General features: G+C 38.9%; 1 protein-coding gene across 4 annotated transcripts in view; it reads left to right on the top strand.

The window, feature by feature from the left end:
* The window catches only part of ELAVL4 (ELAV like RNA binding protein 4), a 152,226-nt gene that overhangs the window by 57,493 nt on the left and 67,400 nt on the right, over positions 1–27,333 (top strand). For 3 of the 4 annotated variants that reach the window (XM_081220301.1, XM_081220299.1, XM_081220302.1), the window contains exon 1: positions 11,051–11,144. The exons of the other annotated variant lie outside the window; for it this stretch is intronic. In XM_081220301.1, the coding sequence (XP_081076427.1) occupies positions 11,121–11,144 (24 nt within the window). In that variant the 5' untranslated portion in view covers positions 11,051–11,120. Of the gene's footprint in view, positions 1–11,050; positions 11,145–27,333 lie in introns of those variants that run through there. 4 annotated transcript variants of the gene reach the window in all.

Here is a 27,333-nt window from a genome sequence, read left to right as displayed (position 1 = left end):
CCATATGCTGATAGACAATAAAGAACAAATTTCAAGCAGTAGCTTGTATATTATCTGAATTGTGAAATCTTTAAAATGACAAGAATTTCAAAATTCTTGAATAAGGTGGAAGTTTTAATAATATACATAACATATATGACCCACACAGTTTACATTCCTAGGGTTTTTGAAGGCTAGCAAAACCTTCTGCAAGCATTCTCATTTTATTGACAGTGTAAAAAAAATTAAATGTGATGATTATTTGATTATCCCGTGATCCATTTTATGGATAATAAAGTAGGCAAGGTAAGTATTGAATAACAAAATCAGTAAGTACCAGTTTGGGGTAAAATTGGAATTCTTTTTTATATTTTTCTTGAAACTGTCCACAGAACCATACGTTACATGTAACATAGTTTGTAAAGTTCTGATGTGGGTTTTAAAACTGTGATTTTAGTTATTCACTCTTCTCAGTAAGGGAGAAAACTGAATAGTGAGGTCAATAACAATAACCCTTTTAAAAGAACTTAAGTATAATTTCTGTAATTACCTAGGATTAATGATGTCTTGATAAAATAAAAGTTATGTATTTGTGAATAATTTCAGAGTAGGACCAGGGATCTTCCAGGCACTGAAATTTCACAGGAGCCCAGCATCTTTATGGTTACCACATAATATCATAGAGGAAGGTTAGCATGAAATAGGTATTTGTAGCCTACAAGGCTTTGGGGGTTATAATATTACAACTTCTGTTCAAAAATCTTACATTAAAAAAATACTCATCCTCGTTAAAGATGTGATCCTTTTCAAGGTGGTATTTTGAACTTGAAGCTGCTGTTGCTAAGGTGTTGCTAAGGGAAATCAGCTACTCAGCACTAATGTGTAACTTTACTCTTCTGCCTAAAAGTAGTTAAATCATTCCCCCAGCTTCAGAGTCAGAGAGGGAAAGGACTAAAAAGGGTCAAGTGGAGAGTTGCCTTTTTCTGACAGTTATATAGCATGCCTCTCTTGTTTTTCACATTTTTTTCCTTCACCTTTTGTAGAGAGAGGAAGCGACCTTCCTAGACATACGAGGGTTGAAAAGGCAAACTAGGCTACTGAGGAGGGCAAGGCTTATAATGAATGTAGACTGTGCCTGACTAAGGCAGAAGGAAGTGCCTGACCACTGAGAGAAATGCTTCTGCTGATGACCAACCTCAGAAAAGGTCTTTTTACAATAACCCAGCAAACAGTAAGGGTGACTTGAAAAAGAAAATTATGTATTAATGAATGAGTACCAAATCATTGTGCCCTAAGCATTTGGTTCAAAAGTTCTAAAATATTTGGAATCAATTATTTATGTTCTCTTATTGTGTGCGCATTATGTTCAAGGTACTGATATTCTACATGCTGGGGATATAAGGCAAATAACATACAATTTCTACCCTGCAAGCTCACAGTACAGTGTGAGAATAACAAAGAACTATAATTCATTGAGTACAATCTGTAATAGAATTGTTTGAAAATTGTGGAAGTTCAGAATTATGCTCACAGTTGAATTTTTGATAATAAAATTTGGAAAATATTTGGAAAGTTTAATGTCTTGGGGTTTTAATAGATGATTCCATCTGAAGATCAGGCACTCTTACCTTTACTTTCAGAGATGTAGGAGGGAATAGCACACACACAGAATAATAGCAGACAAAAGTGTGACCCTTGTAATTTTCACAGGACCAGGATTCTATCATCACCTGGTGGCAAAATACTAAAATTACAGGTGTATGTTAGGTGGATGTTTTTTTTCTTTTTCTTTTTTTAAAATTATTGTTATTGTTTTAAATGTCAGCAGATGGCAACAGCATTACTCTGGATGTTAGTTTCTGATTACAGACTAACAGAGAATAAGATTTAAGTTTTTTAGATCTACACTTTTCTATATAAGGTAGAATTTATAGTGAAAAGAGTGTGGACTGAGGTTAAACATATATAAGTTTGAAACCTAAATTTGCCTCTTACTAGCTGTGTGATCTTGAACAAATCACTTAAATTCTCTAATCTTTAGTTTTCTTATTGAGAATCTCAGAGTTGTGAGATTAAATGAGATTTATAGGCAAAGCATCTAATGCAATGTTTGACACATAGTGGATGCTCAATAAATGCTAATTCTTGTTCTTTTCATAAAAGTACTTACTGTATAAGAGGTCCTCTTTCCCACAGTCATCATATCATAATATTCCTCTATTTACAACTTTTAAAAATGGAATAGGTTGGGATAGATTCAGAGGAGACCTCAGAGGGCGTCTAGCTAGAAGGAGCTGGCTGCCAGTATCTCCTTCCTGCCCTCCTCCCCAACATTTGTTCCTGTATGAAATACCCTCCACTGTCCAAAACAAATCCTATCATTCTTTAAGCCTAGCTTCAGTTCCAGCTTCTCTCATGAAGCCTTCCCCATCACTCAGGTGGTATCCTCAGCATTGACTGCCTGTCAGTATTTCATTTTGATACTATTCTCTTTATGTTCTTCCTTATACTATTAGGATTTATGCATAAAAATGAAACTCCTTTCCTAGCCAGCCAGATTGTAAGCTCCTTGGTGAGCACTGTGACTTTTATTTCTTTTTATTCTTCATGTTAAGATTTTAGCACTGAACTTTGCACACAGGACTAAGTAAATGTTTATCTGCAGCAGACATTTTTCATTAGAACAGGAACAGACCTTTTAGCCTTTCTTCGTTATTATTGTCTTTTTATGCTCTAATCGTTTAGAGAGGCTTTGAATTGTATTTTCTTCAACAAGATTGACTTATCTTGTAGCCAGGTACTAATTCATACAGTTTTTCCCTATTTTCCACATTAATAATAATAGCTACCATTTAGAGTGCTGCCTCCACCAAGCCTATATCTACTTAATTCTGGCAACAAACCTTAAGAGAAGTATTACTGTGCCCATTTTACAGATGGGGAAACTGAAGATTAAGGAGCCTAGCATATCATTTCCCCCTTGAGAAGGTGTTCAGCAACCCCTAGTTGAATCAAAACAAATAGGCCTTGTGATAGTATTTGAGGTGATGAGGGCAACTATTGATCTTCATTCATTCCCTATGACTGGAATGCTGCCTGGAGCCATGCTCTGTTTTATAAAGGGTGGAGGACAAAGAAGTTAAATGAATCAGTGTTTGCTGAGCAGATACACTATGTAAGGAGTTTTGCCAGTTTTGGAAGAGGAAGTAGGGGATAGGGCTGGGGACTTAATCCTGCCTTCTAAGATTTTGTGCTTTGTAGTTTTAATTCTTTGTTTCTCTCTCACTTTGTTTGTTTTGAGAAAAGTCAAACACACCTTCCATCTTCCCTCTGCTTTCTCTTCTAGTCTGTGCCCATCTTTCTCATTTATTCAACACATATTTACTAAGCATACTCTTCTGTGGTATGAGGAGGGGATATCTTATTTTTAGATGAGTCAAACAACTTTCTAGAAGAATTCTTAGTTATAACAATTGTCACTTGCGTGAGATTGTGCATGTCAAATGCCTAGTACAGTGTTTGATGTACAGTAGACTCCTAGTAAAAAAGCAGTTTTTATTCACATTGTAACTCCTACTATTTTTCTTTCTTCTTGTCCTCCCTCTCCTCTCCTCCCCTTTACCTCTACCTTTCCTTCTTCCTTCTACTCCTCCTCTTCCTCCTTCTTCCACAAGTTACCTTCCTTGTCTTTTACAGTACATCTGTTTATTTGTAGTTACAGAATTATAAATGAGTCCAGAGTTTTAAAAGGCCCTACACTGAATTATTTTCAATACTGTATTAATCTCGTTAAACACTGCATCCTTTAGTGGTATGAGTAGCTACTCCATATTTCATTTATTCAGTGGCCTTTGATTTGTGAAAATTTATATCTATACTAAGAAGTTTTTTTGTTTGTTTCTTTGTTTTTAATTTTATTTATTTTATTTTTAGTAAAGCTCATCTGAACTGAAATGAAAAGGCCTCAAATCCCTTAATATAGAGATCTTCAGAAATTTCTGTGTGTTTGCACATTGACCCTGCTGAGTTTTCTTAAGCTATGATGAAGAATATATCAGTGAAGAGTCCAGACAGGGACTCCCTTAAATTAGATTTCTTTGATAAATGTGTACTTACCATTTTTTAGAGTTTTGTAAGTAAGGTAGTTTTCCTGTCCTTTAAATTTTCTTTCCCAGAAAGACACCCTAGTGCTTTAAGCATGCGAGCAAAGGCACATTTGAAAAATCATGCATTGATTCTGGAAAGAAGCCTCTGCTTTCTGCTGCTCTTCTAGCATAGGCTTAGGAGTATGGAAAGAAAACAGATCAAGTGTGGATCTACCCTTAAGTTAGTTTACCTGCCTAGGTGAACTCTTGGTCATATAAGTTGACTATACATCCATTTGTCATATTTCTCCACACAGTAGCGCTCTTCTAGCCCTTTCCCACAATCCATAGTAGACAAAACTACTTAGGAAAGAGAAGGGCGTGACACAGTCAGGTCATGTACCTCTAATAGCACATCAACAGTGAATTCCTGATCCTACTGACAGACGCCATGTCAGTCTGGCACATCGTTCTTTCCTCTGTGGTATGTTTGCATTTTCTTACAACATTTGATTTAATGTTTCTGCAGGAAAAAAAAAAAGACAAAACCAACACCACAATTCATCAAAGGAAAATCAGGCTTTAAATTTTATCAGAAGCTCTTAAATATAGTATACCATTGTCTGGGCATACTGATTGTATTTTCCCTAAAAGAAGAAATGCCAGCAGCTCAGGTTTATTTTTCAAGGGAAGAGAGAGAGGATAAAAAGAAATTGAACCACAGGAAAATGTCAGGTCATAGTCACTGATGACGCTATTTAAATGGTGTGCAATAATCACATTAGGGCAGAGCACATGGAATTCCCGATTTCTGCATGACAGTGAAGAAGGGCCAGCAATTATCTGTGTGTGTGTGTGGATATGTGAGTGTCTGCTCACTCTACCTTCCCACCCCATTTTGATAATTCAATTGAGGGGCAAGAAGAGGTAATCCAGACACCCGGAACAGGAGGAAAAGGTCTGCAGCTGTGCTCGGAGGGACTGGTGTGAAGAGAGAGGCTCAGTCTGACTTGGAGTTTTGTGCTATTGCATGTGAATGCTCTGGAACTGCTCTAATCGACTGAAAATGAGCCGGCTACGGTCATATGGAACAGGTCTGTTTAGCCACATCGCTGGGTAGCATGGCAGATGGTAGACCGTCAATGGGTGGTATTGATTGGCTGGATTTGCCTTAGGGTAACAAGACGATGGGTCCTTAAAAACCCGCTTCATCTTATTTCCCTTTGTGCAGCTATGTACAGTTGTGGTTTCTCTTCTCACTCCCCCAGTCCCCAATATCTCCTTTTTTCCCTTTACAAATCAAAAGCCTTCCTTGGTAACCAAAATAGAGAGGTTACCTTGAGATAAACACTCTTTAAATTATCACCAAGGCAAGAAAACTCGAGAATATTTTATTTACTAGGCTGATTACATTTTAATGTTTGAAGAAAGTGACATTTTAAAATTAGTGTTTAAGACATATGGTGAGTGTACAAATTAGCTTATTTCATACAACCAGCATTTGATGAGAGCAACTCCTCCTTCTCACTCCCCAGTTAAAAATTGTCACTTGAAACTTAATATATTTGAGGAGGTTAAATGGTATTAAGTGATGCAGACTTGACTTAAAGATGAAGGAGACAGTCACTGTTGTATATGGCTAAATGTTGCCGGATGGGCTGGAAAAATACTAGTATCGACATCCGTGTTTGCAAGAGGATGTGGAAGTTTCAGGGCTTTAATTTTGTCCAGCCAAGAAAACAAAATCCCAGGTATCTGTGTATGTTGGTTTCTCTTTTAGATACGAGGGAACACAGAATGGTGCATGCATACTCTGTGAGTAGTAAAAGCCTCCTTAAAAACAGGTCATATAATGATATGAGTGATGAGGTTTATTTTTGTCCAGGTGGTTCTTTATCCCTTTAACATCATCCCTTCATCACTTGGGGCTTTCAGCTTGAGACATTCTATTTATTCCTAGCAGAGGAGCAGATTAATTGGAATAGAATTGTACAAAGGAGACGCCAAGTTAACTGTACAGACAAAATTGTACACAACAGAAATGTTCCACTTTGAGGTAGATCTTAGGGAAAAAGAACAGCACCGGGGAAGTATATATCATTAGTTTGCTGTTGTGGTTGTTTATAATTGTGTTTTAAAAAGAGGTGCTCAGGGCTTTTTTGTTTGTTTGTCTTTTTCAGTGTCTTTACTTTTAAGCTTTTGGTTATTTCGTATCATGAAAGTTCACATCAAATATTACTATGAAGAAAAGTTACACCCTTAAACTCTTGCCTCCATCTTGTGTGTGCTTCATTCATATGCCTACTTTTGAATTGGGTGTTTATCACACTTGTCAATATTTCTCTCCTTTTACTAAAAGAAAATATCTCCATGAAGTTTTTGGTTTTCCCCCTTGCTCTGCGTTGATTGGATTTTCCTTTTTCATCCTTTGCTGAATGAAACAAAGCTTGTTTGTGTTTCATTCTTCACAGTTCTTATTAGAATTGATGATGGTGTTTTGTTTTGTTTCCTCACTGTAAGTCAGGAGAGGGAATTTTATTTATTTATTTTGACAAGATACAGAGAGAGATACAAGACAGATGCCTGTTAGGATGCTGGCGTTTCTCATGTCACACCCTACACCCAAAAGCTGTTCCAAGGGGAAAAAAAAAAAGTCTTTTAAGATGGTTCATTTGAATCTGTGCACTCTACCCACCTGGTGGTTATACAGTGAACTGTTACTTTAAAGAGTAGTTGAAACACCAGCCATGTTTGGGGCAGGCTGCTCTTGCAAAGAGAGCAGTACATATAACAGGCGTCTACTGTGTGTGAGATAAGGGGAAAATTCAGCTCACTGACTAGAGGTTTTAATGTGCGAACTCTAGGGAAATAATATATTGACTGTTCCGTGGCACGCAAGAAAATTGAAGAACCCTTTGCAGACGGAGTGATTTGCAAAGGATTCTATCTGTTTCTCTTAAAACAAAATCTGTGGCAAGATGTTTGAAATCAGCAGGACGCTTAATGCTGCTTTGTTAAATAATGAGGTAATATTTTGTCACTTTTTTCTGGGCAGCATCTGTTTCCCTCCCCCTTCATTTTTTTCCTGTGTTTATGAAGGATTCTCTTTCTTTCTTTCTTTCTTTCTTTCTTTCTCTCTTTCTTTCTTTCTTTTTCTTCTCATTGAAGTCAAGGAAATAGAATTCATGCTTCCATTTGTGTTCCTTCCTTTTGGTGCTTTTGGAGAATTTGGTTGTCTTTTTTTATTTGCAGTTTCAGCCGGCTGCTGTTTCCTAGCCCATTGTGCCACGTAAGGCTTCTCCACTGCGCGGAGTAGGTAGTTATTAACGCTGAATTGGCCTCTGGTACAGTCCATCTGGACTCTGTGTGGGAAAGCTGGCTGCCGGCGACTGATGCTGAGATATCTGCAACCTTTGGGATGTGTGCATGGCGAGGGGCTGACTGATATGAGATTACTTCTTTTAAGGGAAATTGTTATTAATGAGTCAAGAGACTGCTCATTTATGGTAAGAAGGATACAGCGGCACTGGCAGACCCACAGCTCTGGGATATCATTTTTAGGTTGCCTTAGCTGCTTGAGTGAGACAAGTTTCTTTCTGTGGTGGTGGAGGATTGTGGCGGAAAAAAAAAATATCATGCATGACTGGGAGACTCGCCTGCCTGATTCTTGAGATAATATGTTAAGAATCTGTTGCTTTACAAATGTCACACCACTGATGTAGCGGTCAGCCCCTCACTCTGAAAGATGAATGGTACTACTGGAAACGCAATAATAAGGTTGACTTTTCCCAACAATAGGATTCTGCCTTTGTCTTTAGAGAAAAGGCCTCTGAGGACATTTGTTTGAGGATTCCGTTGAAAGGCTTTAGAGTGGAGGTTTTTGGAAAAGTGATCAATATACAAACTGCATGGATTTTTAGCCTAGCAAAACCAGCTAATTGTTTATACTGTAATATACAGTTACTATTTTGGAAAACTGGCCAGAATATCTTTTGATATACCTAATGTTAATTTATGGCTCACTAAGTGTGCTGAGATTAGTATGGATGGAAGAAAGGGGTTTTAAGAAACTCCGACTTTTAAAACCTCCAGAGAAATACACAGTAAATATTTTTGTTCCCAGGGAGCTGTTTTTATTTGTGTGTTAGTCAGCATTGTGTTCATGTTTACTTTTCACAGTATTTTGATATTGGTGAGATCGTACTCAGAGTTTCTGTTGTTGATTTGGGGCACCTGTACCTGCCCTGTGTACGTATGTTGAGCTCTTTTAGAGCACTTAACCTCTGAATTTGTCCTTTATGCACAGTTCAAGGGATACTGTAGTACTATTATGACTTGTAGGACTCTTTATACATTTGTTCAAGAAATTATTTTAAAAGTTTACTTAATTCAGTAGTGTTCCACTTGATGGGATCATAGTTTTAACATTTCTACTTTTCTATTTCACGTACTTTCATTTCTAATAGCTGAATTTATTTATATTCAAGTCTAATAGCTCATGTTGTATACCCAACAGATACTGTTTTATGATGTATCTGTATTTTTAAAGTGTGTATATATATGTATATTTGTATGTGTGTTCATGAAATAGTAGCTTGGAGAAAATAGCTTTAATTTTCTAATGTAAAGGTTGTTTTCTTTTATACTAATTTTTCATAGACCCATTTATTCTTGGACTTTGAAGTCTAGAGCATAGCATGATTTTCGGCCTATATTTCCACTTGGCCCAATCCCATCCCACTGTCAACTCCAGCCAAAGATGAAAAATTATGTCTTTAGTAATATTTGTTACCTCTGTGTATTTATTGAGGAACAAATTGACTAAATTATGAATTAAATAAATCGTGATAAATTAGCCTTTGGGGTAAAAGTGAAACATAAACTCCTCAGATGAGCCACTTTAAAACCCAAACTAGAACAAAAAACTATACGACTGAAGGCTTGGTAGCATAGAGGTTGTGAAATGTATAAAATGGGCAGACAAACTGTATACATCACCACACACTTGCTAAATGTCTCTTTGCAAGTCTTTTAAGAGGCTAAAGAAAAAAGACATCCTTTGAAGGAGAGAAGCAAAATCACGTGTTCAGTTAAGCAAGATGAGCACCCTGTACCGGTTATGAAATGAGGCTGTTGTCAAAAGTGTGTTTTACCTTTCTCTGAAGCAGTAGAGAAAGCCAAGAGAGAATGTATTTTAGTGGATTTTTAAAAATTCAGATCATGCTCCTATCCAAGTTGAGAAATAAATTCATTTAAATAAATCATTCATCATTCTCTGTTTTGAAAAGCTCAGGCAGAAGGCAGAAAGGTAGAGGCTGACAGCTGCCCCCCTTCTCCCCCCCAGCTTTTTTTCTTTTTTGTTTATTAGGAAGTCATTTTCTGAAGCAAACTTGTATGAACCAAGTTAACAGAGCAAGCCTGATCTCAAACTTGCTTTCTTTTGAAACGCTGGCCATATTAGCTGCAGAAGGAGCATTACTCACTAAAAATCAGCAATATTGGGGAATAATAAAGTTAAAATGTAGATATATTGGCACGTTAAAGTGCTTTTGTTGTATCTTTAAGCCCAGAGGCAGGTCATTAAATATGCATTTTGCTAGAAAGCAACTGTCGAAAAAGATAAGGTGGTTGAAAACATTCTATAAGGGAAAAGCGCTCAGTCAGAGGGGTGGGGTGATATAGCCCTCAGGACAGGGGAAAGAGAGAACACTCCCACTGTTAAGGTTTGCAAGCCGCCAGTGACCTGCAGTTGTTACAGTACTTTTGAGCTGGGAGGAAGGAAAAGGTAAATATACAAGTATGGCTGTGTTGCTTCAGCCTGGCCTTAATTACCAGACACAAGAAGCAGTTCAGAAATCTGGTCTCTGTTGTTGTAGAGGTCACCAAATCATTAACATCGTCAATCTGGCAGTAGCTAATTTAAATAGCACCTGATGTTGCAACGCCTCCCTTCCTTTCCCCAGCCAATCAGATCCTGGCTTCAGCTGACAGATGGTCCCATAAATGGATGTAAAAAGGGGAAGCTTCGAGCCAATTTCAGCAAGGCTCTGTTCAGTTGTTCTTATCTACATCCTAGAATCAGGGGTTTCAGCTCACTGCTCCTTTTCTTTCTTTTTTTTTTCTTTCTCTCCCCCCACCCCCCCAAAATAATTGATTTACTTTACAGTCATCCACACTGTGTTTTGTGGATCTTTAAAAATATATAACAATAGTAGTCATTTTAAAAATATATTCTGAAATCTTTGCAAATTTTAACAGAAGAGTCGAAGCTCTGCGAGACCCAATATTTGCCAATAAGAATGGTTATGGTAGGTATGACTAGATTTATAATCTGTTGTTTGTGCCGCTGGAGGGGAGAAAAGCATATCCACCTTGACCAGTCTTATGCTTGCACAAGACTTCAGTTCTCTGCTGCTGTTTGGTTCCTACATTTACTATCTCTTTTGTGTAGAGAGTGCGGGTAGGTCCTTTTATTGAAAAGCAGTTGGGAAATAGATTGTCATTTTTAACAGGTCATTGTCAATTTTCCCTTCAACATAAAGGTGGGGGTGGGGAAGGGGAGGTGGGCTGAAATAATTGCTGGTTTGTTGAAATAGGTTATATTACCTGAGACCATAATGGCAAAAGAAGGATTTTCTTTTTGTAAGGGAGAGGGGGTTTGTCTATGTGCCTCCTCGGTTTTGTGAGGCTCGAGGTGGCTGCTGCGGGCTTAGGAATCTCTCCATTTCCGTGCTGGAAATTTAAACCTTGAGAGGCAGCTCCTGAATACTGAACGTTGACATGGGCAGTTGTGTTTCGGGGGACTGCGCATTCAAAACGGCAAAGAGAGTGATTTATTTGGGCTTCAGTAAATGCTGCATCTTGTATTTCAAAGAGTTTCCTGTCATGACCTCATAAAAAAGAGGAGGCGGCTTGTATGTGTAGCGGTGCCTGGCGTGTTGAGTTGTTGCTTCCTTCTCTGGGCAGCAGCTCTGTAAGAAGGAATGTCAGCTTTTACATAACGTTCCTTTCCGCTTTTGACACACTGTGTGAGGGTCCATCTTCTTCTGATCACAGATGGAGTGGAATGGCTTGAAGATGGTAAGTGAAAAGAGGAAGACAGCTTGGAGATTCCAGCCGTGTGTGTGTGTGTGTGTGTGTGTGTGTGTGTGTGTGTGTGTGTTCGTGCGCGCGCATAAGGATGGTGGACTGTGCATCGTAAATCACTGTGCAGATCGTTTGTGTGTGTATGTGTGTGTTTATTAGTGTCTCTCTTTTCTGAAAACCAGAATCCATCTCCAAGTATAATGGCACTGCACGCACACAAGGCACACACACTGCCTCTTTTATCGAACACACATTTTAGCCAAGCAAGGTTGGTGTCTTTTTTGACAATCACAGTGTCACCATCGCTGTTGGCTGGCGTGTCCACCGCCTCTGTGAGCTTTCAACAGAATTGCACGACTGTTAAAGTTAAAGGCACATTTCTTTTTTCAGTCTCCTACTCGGAGTGATGGGGAAGGCTGGGAATGAGGGGTGGAGGAGGTGAGGTTCAGTACCGGCAGATGAAATTGTGGAACAGGACTTTTGGATGTAGAAGGGGAGGTAGAAAACCTTTCTGCCAAAGTAGTAAATCTATTTTTAGCATCATCTTTTTCTGAAAAAAAAAAGAAGCAGGGAAACTCCTTGAGTGCCGCTCCTGTTGCCTGATGTTGACCCTGAAGATATGGCACAAAATGGCACAATCAGATGCCACGAGTGCCCACTTTGACTTTGAATTTCACTAGGAATAGCTTTCACAGGGTTTCAAAGCTTGGTATGGGGGGAGGCTGTAAATTCATATCCATCTCACTTATTTTTTGCTAGAAAAGCCTGGGGAGGACTTTTCGCTCTGCATAGATGTTATAACAAAGCTGTGGTCTTTTTCCCATTCTTAGCAGATTGCCTTTGTCTGGCTGCTTGTTTTGATGGGTGTAAAACAAATAAGATTAGACCGAGCAGCCCAACTGAAAGCGATAGCTGGGAGGAAAACCCAATGAAAGGTTGCCGGGGAAACGAACAGAGGAAAAGCCGGGTAGGGAGCAGGTGGCTATCATGAGAACACACTGCAAACAGTGTAAAAAAGGCGGGGGGGGGGGGTGGGGGGGGACAGGACCTTGATTATCTTTGCTGTTCTTTGTGGCCGGCCCAACTTTAATTATTCTTTATAAATAGGTGTTAATTACATTTCTAACTCTGGTTTACAGTGATTTTTAGAAATCTATTTTTAAGCATCTGTTCTGTCTCCCCTGTTGTGTGTGGTTTTTTTTTTTTTTTTTTTGGTTTAAAAAACAGAGAGAGAAGGAGAGGGGGAAGGGAGGTAGGGAATCTTGCTTTTTTCTCTCTCTCTCCCTCTCTCTCTTTCCCCCTTTTCCCTGCTGTGAAATTGTGCTGCAAAAAATCGCAAGGAATCCTGTGAGGCCGTTTGAAAAAAATGTAAATTATATTGAATGAAGTTGACGGAAACATAATAGTGAACTCCCACAGCTGATACGTTCTGCAAATGATTTCTTAGAAATTTCCAGCAAATATCCATAGGAGAAATGTAGGTAGAATACATTTACCCTAAGTAATGATCTTGTGCTAGGTGGTATTGGTGTTTTTCCTAAATCAGATATTGATACTACAGTTCCGGGGAGTTCATTGTATCTCTCATTTTATACCCCGAGTAGAAATTACTTTTTAAAATAATAAATGAAAAGCTCTATTCTAGTCTTCTGCTTTGCCTCCCTCTCCATGCCTCCAGCCACAAGATCCATCAGGCTGCACCCTTGCAACCACTGCCTTCCATTCAGCATTTGGTCCTGGTCTTGGCATAAACTGAGTGAAAAGCTGATTTTTTTTCCAGCGTCTCTGAACGTCTGGGACCCATGCGGGAACTGGGTGACAAGCATCTCTTGCTTTTTCTCTCTCAAAGTGTGCTTTACTAGTAGTCTCTTTTTCTCATGATGGTGGGTGCCAGAAGGACTGAAAGGTATATTACTTAGGTGAATAGAAGGTAGCATAGAAACAACTGAAACGATGATCTATTACTGTTTCTTCTGGAGAGACAAATTAAGTACGTGATAATTTTAAGCCCCAGAATGAGAGATTAAAAGACACTGAAATATGCTAAAAGGTTAGGAAATATAATTGGCTTTATTGAAAGTACTCTTAATTTTTACTCTCTCCATTGCAAATCTCTGCACCCCTCCTATTCTTTCTTCCTTGCAGATGCTTCTTTTTGTTTTGTCTTCTTATTGGGGGATTTTTTAAATTTGTTTTGACTGTTGAGGTATAAAAAAAAACATTTTTTGTCATACACTTGAACCTCTTACTCTCATATCTTGAGTGTGTAAACATATGTTGTTATTAAAAATAGAACCGTTTTCTGATTATCTCAAATTTATTTCTTTCTGAGAATTTTTCTGCATATTTTAGTTAAGGGGAAAATAATTTCTGTAGGAACTGTCACCTTGGCTTGGGTTGTAGAAAAGACACGTGGTTCTACTGCTGACCTTTCTCGCTTCTTTGTCTTAAAAATATTAATACCTACTACCTGCATGTGGAGGTGTGTCTTTACGGAAACAAAAGGCTGAGTGTGCATTTATTAAGAAATGAAAATCTGATTGGAAATATTTCTGCAAAAAACACCTGACTACATCCCAGTTTTAATGATCAGAATATTCTTGTATCTCATTGAAATATAATAGTTAAATCATTTAATATTTAAAATTTTGAATGAACATAGGTGGAGAAATAGCTGAAATATTTCTTTGAAAATCATTGATTTATAGGACAATTTTAATATCCCGTTTAAAAAAACTAACAAGCAACTTAACCATTCATTTGTGATCTCAGTTCCATTCATTCCTAACTGCCATTCGTTCAAGTCATCCTCCTAGCCAGGTATAGATGAGCTTGCTTCTGTTTGATAGTTTTCCAAAGCCTTAAAACTTTTTTCTCTTCCTATAGCCCTTCCTTGGTCCTTTGAATATTCAAGGATTTTGTTATAAGAGGAAGTCCAGATTGTGTGAGGTAATAACAATAGAATTTTTTTTAAAGAAAGAGAAAGAAAATAAGCTACACACTTTAGTATTAAAACTCTTGAAATAGGGTTTGAGACATGTTAGACTTCACATATTTTAAACTTAGCATTTCTATTGGGGATAATCTATTTGAAATTTTAAATCTGGAAATCACTGCATGAATGGTGCTTTGTGTGTGTGTGTTAAATATCTCTAAAAGAATTTGTAAGTGAATCAAGGTGTTTGACTCAAATAAGAGTTACCACTGGCAATGAAAGGGGTTTCCTCAGGGCAAGTTCTTTTCTTTGGTTTGATTTCTTCCCTTTGCTCTTATTTCCTTATTGTGGGTGGATTCTCCTCCTATATGTAGACCAAAAACTACTCCTTCCATAAGGAGATATGTTGATTTGCTGCTTCAGTTAACCCTTGGCTTCTTAGTGACTTATTTTAATTTAAAAAAGGCTGAAACAAATTATCAGTGTGTACCGCAAGTAAGGAATGGCGGTCTTGATAGAGGTCATTGTACATAGACAGAAGTCCTTTGGCCTTGACAAATTTCTTCATCAGTTTCAATGATCTGTGGCCATCAGGCACTTAATTTATATGCCTGGACACTTAATATGTACATTTGTTGGTGAGCTGGCCAGCGGATGCTAGACACATGAGTATGCACTGGCAAATGCTGCAATGCAGTATTTTTTCCCAATGTCATTGGGAATTTGGGGGGTATGAGGGGACATAAACAGTCTCAAGCTTTTATCTTACTATTTTCCAAGCTGGCCAATTCCCCTTTTGAAAGTGAAGTCAACCTTTTATTGCCCACTATCCATCTCCTATCCATTTGATAGATATGTGTATGTGAGAGAGAGGGAGTGTGTGTGTGTGTGTGTATGTGTGTGTGTGTGCGTATCAGTGTAAGCACTTGTGTTTCTGGAATCCTGTACCTGTCTTAGGTTTTCCTCTTTTGGTATTACCAAATGTGTATACATACTATTTGCAAGTATATGCGCATCTAAAAATGGAAAGAAAACCAAACTGGGCTGTTTTCCCATAAGAAGTGGCTTCTCCTCCTCACAAATTCCAAGTTCTTTTATTAGAAAAATACAAAAATTCATGAAAAAGATATATCTAGACCCCACAGACCATTAGACCAAACACCTTTCTTTAGTTGCCACTTGAGAAACCATAAATGTGTAAATCCATAACAATATTTGTGAACTAGAAGCTACTCTTTCAATCAAGGGGTTGGGTTCAAATTAAAATATATGTATATGTGAAAGGAGAATTGTGTTTTCTTTGGGAGCATTTGCACCTAATCTTTAACCATTGGTAAAAACAAGGAGGAGGTAGCGTGGCTGTGTTAGCTTCTCGTACTTCATTTTGTGAGTGTGTGTGTGTGTTTTAGGAACATCCTTGTATTTTTTAAATCTCAGTGTGTTTTAAGGGTAGAGGGCTTTTATAGGTCAGCAGCTTTTTAAGTGTACAAAGAAAGGTGATCTGTGGTTGGGTGGGAGTTGTCACAAGCAGTAATTGTCATAAGTTAGCCATCTAGAAGTGGAAAGAAGAAAGAAAGCTGGAGGACAAGAGAGGAGAGGGGTACCAACATGTGGACCTGCACCTAGCCGGTATAAGAGATAATGAGTGATAAATCTGAACTGGTGCAGTGTAGGTTGCCCAATAATTTCTCAGAACCTTGACTTTGCAGGTTCATTACTTCTTTGCTTGCTTGTTCACACCTTTAATTATATCCAGTTTGGGATGCTAGCTGGGGACACCAAAGATGAGCCATTTTGTTGTTTAGTTCATTAAGCATTCAGGCAGTGTGCTCACAATAGCTTTGTAGCATCAGCCATAGAAATCAAGCACTTTGGAAATGAAATTGTTACAAAAGAACAAAAAATGAGAAAGCAATCAGCCAGCTAGTTTGCTTTGGATGTTCACATCCACTCTGCTTACTGGTAATATTTATGCTGTTCCTTGTACATTCATTAAGAAATAACTTATGCAGTGTCAGTGCTCCTAATAGGCTGCTGGCTTTCTCTCTCTCTCTCTCTTTCTCTTTCTCTCTCCCCTCCCCGTCTCTTTATCTCTGTCTCTCCCCATGCCCTCTCCCCACTCCTGAGATTTTCACCTTTAGCCAGACCATTTTAGCACTGACCATTTTTGCTTTGGGGAAGAACGTTATTCACATCCTCATTGTATCAAACACCAGAAATATTTTCCCCCCAATGTGGATCCCCCTGTACAAGGATCAAGAAATGCTGAATGCCATAAAGGAATTCTTAAATGAATTTTGGTTGAAAAAGCAGTGAAATGTTGAAGAAATAAGGTCAGTGTAATTGTTGTACTTGAATTTTTGTTTTTTGTTGTTCTTGGAAAGCCTTATTTTTAACCACAAAAGTAAAACACAAAAATAGCATATGTGATTTTTTTTTTTTTTCCGGTACGCGGGCCTCTCACTGTTGTGGCCTCTCCCGTTGCGGAGCACAGGCTCTGGACGCGCAGGCTCAGCGGCCATGGCTCACAGGCCCAGCCAGTATGTGGGATCTTCCCAGACCGGGGCACGAACCCGTGTCCCCTGCATCGGCAGGCAGACTCTCAACCACTGCGCCACCAGGGAAGCCCTGATTTTTTTTTTTAATGGACAAAAATTACAAGTCATAGGTCTTTCCTGAAAATAACTTTCCTTGGACTCTGGGTTTGAAAATAACATTTAAAATCAAAGTTCATTTCTTAATTATTCATTTTGAAGCTATAAAAATGTAGTAATTCATAAGTATTTTTTCTATAAGAGGTTTAGTTCTTTTTTCAGGATATGAGGAAGCAGAGAAACAATTCCAGTCAAGATGGCGAATTCTGAAAAACACACCACAGCGTGGAGGTTTCCTCTGTTTTGCACTTTGTGGCATTGAATCTACTCCTGCTCATTCTGAGTCAATTAAGCCTTCTATTGTCTACTTTCTTGGAACAACTAGCCCTTGATGTAATTTTGCCAACTGTGTTCATAGTGGAGGCTGGCTATCATTTGTTGTTGGATGAAGAAATATTTGTTGAAGACTTACTATGTGCATTTCTTTGAAACATGGAACTCAAAGTCACCATTTCTTCTGACACTAATCAAAAGATATATTAGAGGCTAAATCTCTGTGGTTTAGGGATAAAATTGGGTGAGGGATTTTAAGGTTGGACGTCATTCAATGAGGTTTACGTCAAATTATGGGAAAAGATCTGTTGAAGCATTCAAGTACATAAGTGTTTTTCTTTTTGTATTTATAAGAGTCCATGCATGACTCTAAAAGATAGAAATAAAAGCTATTCTGGGCATTTTTGTCTATAAGGTTCCATGTATCCAGATGTTCACTCTTAGGAAAAGGTAAAGTTTGGAGAGTTGGAAAGAACTTGTTTATCTGCCGTCAGCTGCCCATGGAGCTTGGCTAGATCACCTGTTAATTTTACAGAAATAAGAATGCCTTGCTTCTGGCAGAGATGACTCTTAGAATAACTTTTCCCATGTTACTCTCCAGGGACAATCTGAGAAGATAGTGACCTCCTTGGCATACCCCTGTGCAAACTTTTTTTAGTTGTATAGCAGTATAGTTGATATAACCCCTGTGCAAACTTGGCATTTGCTAGTAGAGAGTTACTTTGTCATACATACCTAGATACTGTGTGCAGTGTGTATACGTGTGTGGTATAGATAGACAGCCATGACCCCCGGTGTGCCCTGGGAAGTATCAGTAATGGCTCCTCAAGTAACCTGTGTTTTCCTAAGCTGCCAGTCTAAACCCTTTAGAGTTTTGCTTTCTAATTTGTACATGAAAAATAACTGAGTTGAACTTTTTTTTCTAGTGCCCCCTTTGAAGACACAACAGTAGTAAATACAGCTTTAATGATAAACATTAGCTCTAAGTGCTATTTAAAGTCTGTAGTGGAAAGCCTGAGAATTTGCAATCCTTACTAATGAAACTTTCATTAGGAAAGTGCTCACTTAAAATGGAGTAAACGACTAAGTCCCTGTAATTTGTGATTTTGACCAGATTTGACTCATCTTTTCTTATGTTACTTTCTGTAATACAGCCAACCACACATCTAAAATTCTGGATTTTGTACATGTCTTCAATATTAATTATCTCTGTTGGTGCACTGGGTACAGACAGTACAATTCCCACAAGTCCAGATTCTTACTGTAACACTAAAACAAAAGTGATATTTATGAATAATATTGGGAAAGTTGTCCTATAGTAACCGTTCCCCAAAGGAAGCTTTACATAAATATTCATTTATTATTCAGGATATTAAAAGGGAATCCTTAGCTTTTACTTTTTAATTTGAGCTAAACTATGTAAATTGGTTTTATTTTAGAGTTGCTCTGTTTTAGGTGGCTTTGGGGGAGGATAACTTTCTAGCTGGATTATATTTTAATCATTTCTGTGGTAGAAAAGCTTCCAGACCTGAAACCAACCTGGTTATTGTGATTAGAAACCAGAGGACCAGTGTACAGATGGGGCTAAACACGTATTGCATCAACTGGTGCACGTGTCGAAAAGTTAGATTCGTTTCTGACTAGATACCACTATTCCCATGTTCTTGTTAACAGAGGCCAGGGAACCACGCGTCTGCCTTGGGCTCGGAGGACCTTCATAGGGTGCCTGTACAGGCAAGCCTCTGGAAAGATTGCTCTTTGTCTTAAGGAACCAGGACATGCAAAGGACTTGAGTCAGGTGAACTTGGATTAGAATCCTGACTTTTCCGAATAGGGTGATCTCGGATGAGGTACTAGAGCTTTCTGAGCCTCAGTTACCTCATCTTTAAGCTGGGAACCATAATGCCTGACTCACAGGGGTTCTGTGAAGATCAGATGAGAAACAGTATTTGAAGGCACCAGTCACGTACAGGAGTTGAAAATTAAAGGTGCCTAGAGGACATTCACTCTCTTTCAGTCTGTAGTCATTCTATCCTGCGTGCCAGATGTCCTGGGGAGAAGTGACATTGCATGCTACCCTCGCGGTCTCCATCCTCTCCCCAGAACTCATGGGCATGGGGGTTGTGTTTGACACACAGTGGTTTTTAAACATAGACAAGCCCTCAGTTCTTCCCTGGAATTGTGTGACTTTATTAAGTTTTCTATATTCTCCTAGGTTTTTGCAAGTTACATCCATGATTTCCTCTGGAGTTCAAATTAACTTGGGATTTAGTCATTAGAAAAAAGGTGAACATAAAATTAATGTTAATTGATGCTGTTTTCCCATTTCTTGATAGAGTCTGTTAGAAACTTCATAGCTCATCCAAAAAGAAAATAAAAAGAAGTTAAGGTTAATTGATATGGTCTCATCTTTGTTGTCTAAGATAGATGGATAGATAGGGTGAGTGAGTGAGTTATTTGACTTTGGCACTGAAAGCAACTTACTTTGGACCTATTTTTCCCCTTCACCACATCAGCTTTTTTTCCTCTATCCCTCTTTTCCCCAGTAGGCTGAATTCTGAAGTTCTGTTTCTCAAGGAGTGGGGAAGAGGTTGAGGTAGAAACCGGCTTAATGAGGTTTTTCTAACTTGCCATCAGTTTTTCTTCTCCCGCTTGGTGAGGCAAGATGATGGATGGCTTTGGCAGTGTAAACAGCTCTAGAAGTGATGGGATTGACTGAGAGGTGTGGGAGATGGGAGCGGAATGCTGGCCCTCAATTTATTAGCCTCCCATTTGAAGGAAGAAAAGAGAAAGGAGGAAAATCACCCCAAAGGCCTTGATATAGTTGTTGATCACACACACGTGGGAAGGGGTATGGGTGTCAGGACTGGTGTTAGGCGAAGCCTAATTTAGTTTATACCTTTTCCCAAGGCTCTGAAGGGGGAAATAAATAGGCACATAATAAATTCACAAACTGTTTTAAATTGGGACCTGTTGCTGTCACCAGTGAGGATGAAGAAATAACACAAGTAGTCCCTTCCGAGGATTCAAGAATTAAACTGAAAATATAACCTTAGACTACTGTTTTAGTGGCGTGGATTTTGAATTCCACTTCATATGATCATAGGAAGGATGTGAAGGGAGCAATTTTCTTTCCTTCAATTTAATACTTAAAACTAGGGGAAGGGATTATAAATTGATCTGATCCCCCAGGTGCCATTTTGCAGGTCCTGTGTTTTTATGAAAAAGACCCTTTACTGTGAAACAGACAGACAGTTGAACTTTTTCTCTTTCCACATGTATCTATTTCAAGGCTTCAGCAAGATTCATCAAAGGATTTTGTAAGCAGCCTTGTATGTGGTATGCAAGCTCTCTGGAAGAATTCAGTTGATTTTTAGTCTGTGTTTATATGGGCAGAAATATATCCGTGGAAGAAAGGGGCTTAAATTTGAGAAGGTAGAAGACGTTTTCACATATTTTGTCCTAGGAAAATCTCATACCTATTAATGAAAGACCAAAAAGAGATGATTGGGTGAGTGATTTGAGCAGGTGAATGGACAGGGAAGGGGCAGGTGGATACTCTTAGGATCTCCTTGCCAGATAAAGGTTTGCATTATTTTAAAATGACCCATATTTAAGCCCATATTTGAATCTCAATTCCTTCTTGCTTTACACCTCTGGCTTAAGGTTATCTGCAAGAAGATAAAAAAAGACTTCTAGCTTAGAAGAGCTTTAATAAGAACCCTTGAACAGGTGAACTTTGGAGACACGGACTTGCAGCTGGTATAATCTTAACAGCACTGCTCCTGAACTATCAGTTGTTCAAGAATAGAGGAGCAAGTTTGCATTTCCAGAACATCAGCTGTTCCCAGCACAGTTTTGCTGTAATGGATCTGTGACTATGGAGATCATTTCTCATATTCACTTAACATTGCATAATTTTGACCCTGTGATGGCAGTTTAATCTCTTCAATGTAGTTAGGGCAGGGACTGTTAACCCCTTTTTATAGAAAATAAAGCTCAGCCGCCTGCCTTAGGTTACATAGTTAGCAATATCAGCAGTCCTAGATCCGGAGCATTTGGGAATACATCCAGCTTGGCCAAAGTTTACTTCTCGGGGAGCGAGGGGGAGCAATTCCTTTTTCAGATCAAGTTTTTCAGTGTGGAATCAGCAAACACAATTGTGTGTCTATTGCATATAAACCACACTCTAGGTGCCTCCTGGAATGTCACAGTATTTTAAACATACTCTAATATAGTGGAGTCAGGATATGACAGAATGAGAAAATTGTCTCAGCAGAGGAGGTACAATGTGCCCAAGAGGGAGGCATTCACTGTTGTTGGAGGAAATGCCATTGGAGTGGAGCCAGGAAAGATGGATAGGCAGAAGAATTAGGACAAAGGGGATTCCGTGTGGAGGGAAGAGTATGAGTAAAAGCACAGAGGTGGGAAATTACTTAAGGAATAAGTGGTCTGGTACGAGTGCAGCATAGGATGTATAAAGGTGAAGCTAGAGAGACGGGTAAAAGCTATGGTTTAAGGTGGTTCGGGTGTTTTGACTTGGTTTTGACTTTAATTGATAGCTATGCAATGTCTTAGATCAGAAAACTAGAGTTTCCTGATGGTTTAGCAGGGTCAAGACCTGTCTTTATTGAATCATGATTTCTCAGAGGTTGAAGTCACCATAAAGATGCTTCTAAATTAGATATTGGTTATTTAGAGGGAATCGGCGTTAAAGCACTCTTCTGGTCATGGTGTGATGTTACGATGATACTTCTCATTGGTGCAGTCACGCTGAGGATTGCTTTTAGGGTTACAATGCCAAAGAGCAGTAGGAGGGAAAATATCGACTTTATTTCAGATCGTAAAGAAATGTGCCATTAGAGGAGTTTGCTGCATTCTCTCATGCACAGGTACCAGTGCTCATTTTGTGGGATGTGTGGCCAGAGAGAGGATGGTGGTGGTTTTGGAATAAACTGATTTCCTCCAGAATAGAAAACTACCCGCTTCAGACTTCTAAGTGCATGTGCCGAGGCATGCTTGTCTCCTCTGGTAGTCTGGGAGCCCTGGAGGGTGGAGACCACGTCAAATGCTCTCTTATTTCAATGTTGGGCACATGATAGGTACAATAAATGTTTATTGAATTATCATAATCTTTTTAAAGAGTCTGAATTGCAGAGGTAGCAAACTTATGAATCTTGGATCTATCATCAATTTGTGGGAGTCTATTTAGTCCAAGTCACCTGACCTTTCTGTGTTTCAGTTTCTTAATATGTAAAATAGAATTAATACAACTTCATAGCTTGATGGGAGGATTAGTTAAGCTATATCCTTAATACACTTGAACAGACAGGATAACAATATTAGTTAAATTACTAAGTTCTAGTTTGCCTAAAATTGTTTTACTGAGTCTTGACCAGAATTTTTAAAAATTAAAACAACAAATGAAATAGAAATGAAAATTTCAGTGGCTGGCACATAGTAAGGGTATTATTTCATGAAACTTTTGTTTCAGTTACCTGTGTTCTGAGTTGTGATATGAAGTTGCTGTGTCCAATATATTACTTCCTTTTTTTTTACTTTGTTGGATCATGGTTAGTAAAGTTTGAAAAACACTATTCTAGATGATAATGATCTCTGAATTATCCAAAGGGAAAAAAAACAGTCAACTTTTTTCAGAGCTATGCAATGCAAATTCTCTAGTATTTTCCAAATTATTAAAGAAAGGATGACTTCTGATTATTTTAGATTTAATGTGGAACATTGTATCCTAAATCTTTGAAAGTTAATGTCTGCATGATATATGTTGGGGCTCTCTATTAATTACAGTATTTATTAACTAGCAAATCTCATTCCTTGGTCGAGCTATTTTAGCTGGACCTGCAAAGTAATGATAATAATGACAGTAATAAGTAGTGGAGGTGACCTAGATGTGAGACTAGAAATAACGAAATAAGCTTTCATTTGTTGAGCTCTTACTATGAGTCAGGCACTGTCAGACAGCATCCCTTTTAATCCTTAGAACAACCTTAAAAGGTAAATGTTAATTTTCCTGTTTTATGGATGAGCTAACTGAGGTTTTGGAAAGTAAATTAAAGTTATGTAGCCAATAATTGATTGGGCAAGGATTCGATTTGAACCCAGGTCTACTTCCAGAGCAAGATTTTAAAGTTCCATGAAGATGTATTAAGATGCCTGCTATGTATTAGCACTGTACTCCTCTACAAAGATAGGTGGGTCAATTGGTCTTTACCCTTGAGGGTTTACTACCTGCCCTTGAGATTTTTCTGTGCATGAAAGTAAGTAAAATGTGATTTAATCATAAGAGGACAGGCACAAAGATTCTCATACTAAGTATTTTATTTTTGGAAGTACTGGGAAAAGTGCCTGGAACATAGTAGATATTCAGTAAAAATTTATTAAACTGAATTGAAATTGGATTAATTCTTACCTGGTGACTGGGGAGAGAATGGGACAATACTGGGGAAGCTTTGTGCTAAAGAGTGTCTTTACCTGCAGAGTGGCAGATCTATCTGTCCTAGAGCCATTCAGTGCCTTTTGGAATTCCTAGAATGGCAGCAAGGAAAGCCAACTGAAGTTCAAGAACTCAAATTATAAACTTCAAGTTTCATTCAGGCAGAAAGAATTTTTCCATTTTAGTATAAAAAGAGAATCCTGTGACAGAGACATTTGGAGAATGATAAATGAAGCGTAGTCTCCCTTAGAATTAAAAATAACAATAATAATTGTTGTTGTTAATTTTACTATACCACTTACTAACCTTATAACCTCAAGCAAGTCACATTACCTCTTTAAGCCTCAGTTTCCACATCTGCAAAATATTTATCCCTCTCAGCGTTGTTGTGAGGATTAAATAGATCCACTTGATAAATATTTACTAAGCACTTACCATTTGGTGGTCTCTGAGGACTTAGTAAAGGAGACATAGCCCACTGCCCTCAAAGAACTGAGTATCTGGTGAAAGTGCTGTGAGAGTGGGATTCAGGCTTCCACCACGTGAATAGGCCACCACTGAAAGAATGCAACACCCTGCAGGCTGCTTTTGCGTGCATGTTATGGTCATGCATGCCTCATTTGCATCATTAGAAGTTCAAGTTTATTGAGGGTGCTGTGACAGTCATCTTCTTATCCCCTCCTCCCCCTGGGACCCAGCCTTGCCCAGTGGTACAATGTTACCTTATATAGTTGTCACTCAATGAATCCAGCCCAATTCAGCAAAGTTGTTTACCAAGTTGTATTTAGCAAGTTGTTCGGGTACTGTGCTGGGGAAGGGAGAGTAACATTTGCTGAACAGAGTTGAGTTTAAAATGACTTTAGAGCACAAAGGGAGAACAGTATCATGAGGTGGTGATAAACTACACTAGTGCTAAAAATGCCTGTGATCTATTCAGGAAGAAAATAGGGCCCCAAAGAAAATTCGTCAGGGAGCCTAAAAAAATAATGTATTCTTTCTGTTTCTCAGTGCTGTTTTGTTCGCATTTCACGGGGAACCAGTGTATTGCTACCGGCACAGAGTTGAGATGCGATCACAGAGATGGCTACTTTAGATTAATGGCTCAGGACCAAGCCCTGCCACCTTCACCAGGCCCAGAAGACCCTCCATGGCCTGGCCCCTGCCCTCCTTTCCAGCCTCCCATCCTGCAGCTCTCTGCCTTCCATTCATTCTCCACTGTGGAACTGCACCATGCTCTTCTGTACTTATGCCCAAACGATCCCTGGGTCTCAAACATCCTTCTGCTTTTCTTTACCTGACTTCATGAGACAAATCGGAGGTGACTTCTCACCCAGGAAAGATTGTCTGAGTGATGCAGGGTTAGAGCTCCTCTGTTAGCACCGTGACATCCTTCCATCATTGGTCTTCCGCATGGTATAATCAATTGTTGATTTGTCTGTTTTACCACCACCTCAACAGTCAGGACTGGGTTCATCTCTCTTCCTGGCTCAGTAGGTGCTCAGTAATTAATTGTTAACTGAGTGATATAGTGGGATGTCTGTTAGATTGTCCATAAATGGGTTCTTACCAGGTGCGCTGTTAACCTCTAGCCTATGAGAGATGTGTTGGACCCAAAGCCCCCTTATCAAGAAGACTGGTTTTGACACTCCTGTTGCTTACCAACCACAGTTCTGTGACTTTTAAGTTGAAGGTCTTGAGTATGTCTGTTTATGTGAAACTTTTCCTGAGCACCATGACTCACCTGTGATTCCTCAGTAATTCTCCTTCCCTCTAGACTCCTTTATGTCACTGGCTCTCTGTACCACGCAGTTAACAATGATATATCACAATAATAGCAGCCCTTTATTGTGTATGTGTCAGACTTTGCAAAAGAACTTTACTTAGGTTATCTCATTAAACCTCACAACAACCCTAGGAAGCAGGTATTTTTATTCCCATTTTGAAGAAAGAGCACCATGTAGCTTACATAACTTACACAAGGTCACATGGCTAGGAAATGTCAGACTTGGAATTCCAAGCCTACTCTGTTTGATTCCAAAGCCCATGTTCTGTCTCCCTGTATCTATTACTCACCTCTTAAAAGGTGGGGACTAAAAAGAGGCATTTAGCCTAGTGGCTATTAATATTAATAAGAAGAGGCATTTAGCCTAGTGGGACTTTTGATCAGGATTGCCAGGGTTCAAATCCTGGCTTTACCAGCTGTGACCTTGGGCAAATCACTTACCCTCCCTGTGCCTCCATTTCTTCATCTTTAAACTAGGGTTCTTGTGAGGATTTGATGGACCAATGTATATTAAGGACTAAAAACAGTGTTTGGCATATAAAGTGCTAATGATCATCATCATTATTATTATCATACAATATTAATTTTTGTCCCATTCTTCAAATATTTGTTTAGTGCCTGCTATAGGCCAGATACTGTTCTAGGTGCTGGAGATACAGTGGTGACTAAGACATGCCATCATGGAGCTTTCGTTTTAGAGAGGGAAGACAGACAACAGAGTAAATAAATAAGTGGATATTACTAGATAGTATATATTTTGTGATATCTTAGTTCACATATGAAATGCTATTTTAGTATATGTGCTGCCAAAGCGAGCACTGGAATGCTATTTTTAAAATACAGGTAATGGAGAGTGACACCAATGAGTATGTGTTTGTGGACACACAGGGAGGCCACAACAGTTCAGCCAATGCCTTGCTTCTGCTTGGTGAGGTGGAGCAGTCCCTGCCCTGCTCTGAAAGGCTGGGCTTTACATGTCCAGCTGCTGATTGTTGGGATGACAGGCTCGCCTTACCAGCACTCAGTGTGGGGTGGTCGTCCCTGGGGTGGCAGGAAATTAAATGATTAGGTAGAGGTGTCTGGGCCTCAGGAAAACCCAACATAGAGAACTCATAAATAGGCCAGGGGTCTCCAGTCTATAGGGGAGAGACCCCACTCTCTTTCCCTACAGTTGAGGCTGTGAAATGGAATAAATGTTCTGAGATGATCAGAAGGAAGTTTTGACCAATCATTCAGCTAAGGACAGGGTCAGCTGGGATGTTTTGTCAAATAATTTTGTAAGATCTCCTGATAGCTCTTTGCAGGAGCCTGGACCTAAAAAGTGCAGTAGTCATTGACACTATCATAGGATTCTTCATGTTCGTCAGAGTATTATAGTGGTCAAGAGCATGAGCTTGGGAGTCAGAGAAATCAAGGGTTTTTTCCTTCCCTACTTACTTGTAGTGGGGTCTTGTAAAGTCACTAACTTGTCTGAGCCTCAGTTTAATTGTCTATAAAATGGGGTTAATAATACCTACTTAAGTGGCTTGTTCAGAGGATTAATTGTTAGCATATGTAAAGAACCTGGTTCAGGGCCTGGCTATGTAGTAGACTTTTAATAAAGAAGAATTTTTTTATTAAGTTCAGTCCCCTCAGGGTGTGCATTTTATATACTGGTTGTTTATTGCAAGGCTCACAGGGGGAGATTTAGACTAAAATATGTGAACTCCTTCCCATTGTATAGCCTTCAAAAACGAGAGCAGGTAACCTCAAAGCCGAGGATATATCATCTCAGAAAGGATTGTGGACGCCAGAGGAAAATAAGATTTGATTTGCTCCAAATCAGTATAGTGGAGACTGGAACAGCCAGTCTCTGTCACAAAGCTGTGTTGGCTCCCTCCTCCTGGAGTCACAGGCCCTTAGAGGCCTGAGGCTCTGTGAAGAAAGGCACTTGATAAAAGGGCTTTGGGATCTGAAATCCTGAGTTCAGTTCGTGAGTCTGCTACTTTCTCGTTTTAAGTTTGAGTACTTATAAATGTGTGTTGTCGTAGGTCAAACATGTTCAGGCAAAGGATCCTATTCTAATGGGAATTATAAATAAATCT

Source organism: Mesoplodon bidens (assembly GCF_964165515.1).
Source record: "Mesoplodon bidens genome assembly, chromosome: 2".
NCBI classification, from domain to species: Eukaryota; Metazoa; Chordata; class Mammalia; order Artiodactyla; family Ziphiidae; genus Mesoplodon; species Mesoplodon bidens.
Note: the sequence above shows the minus strand (reverse complement) of the source record. Positions and strands in the feature narration are given on the sequence as shown.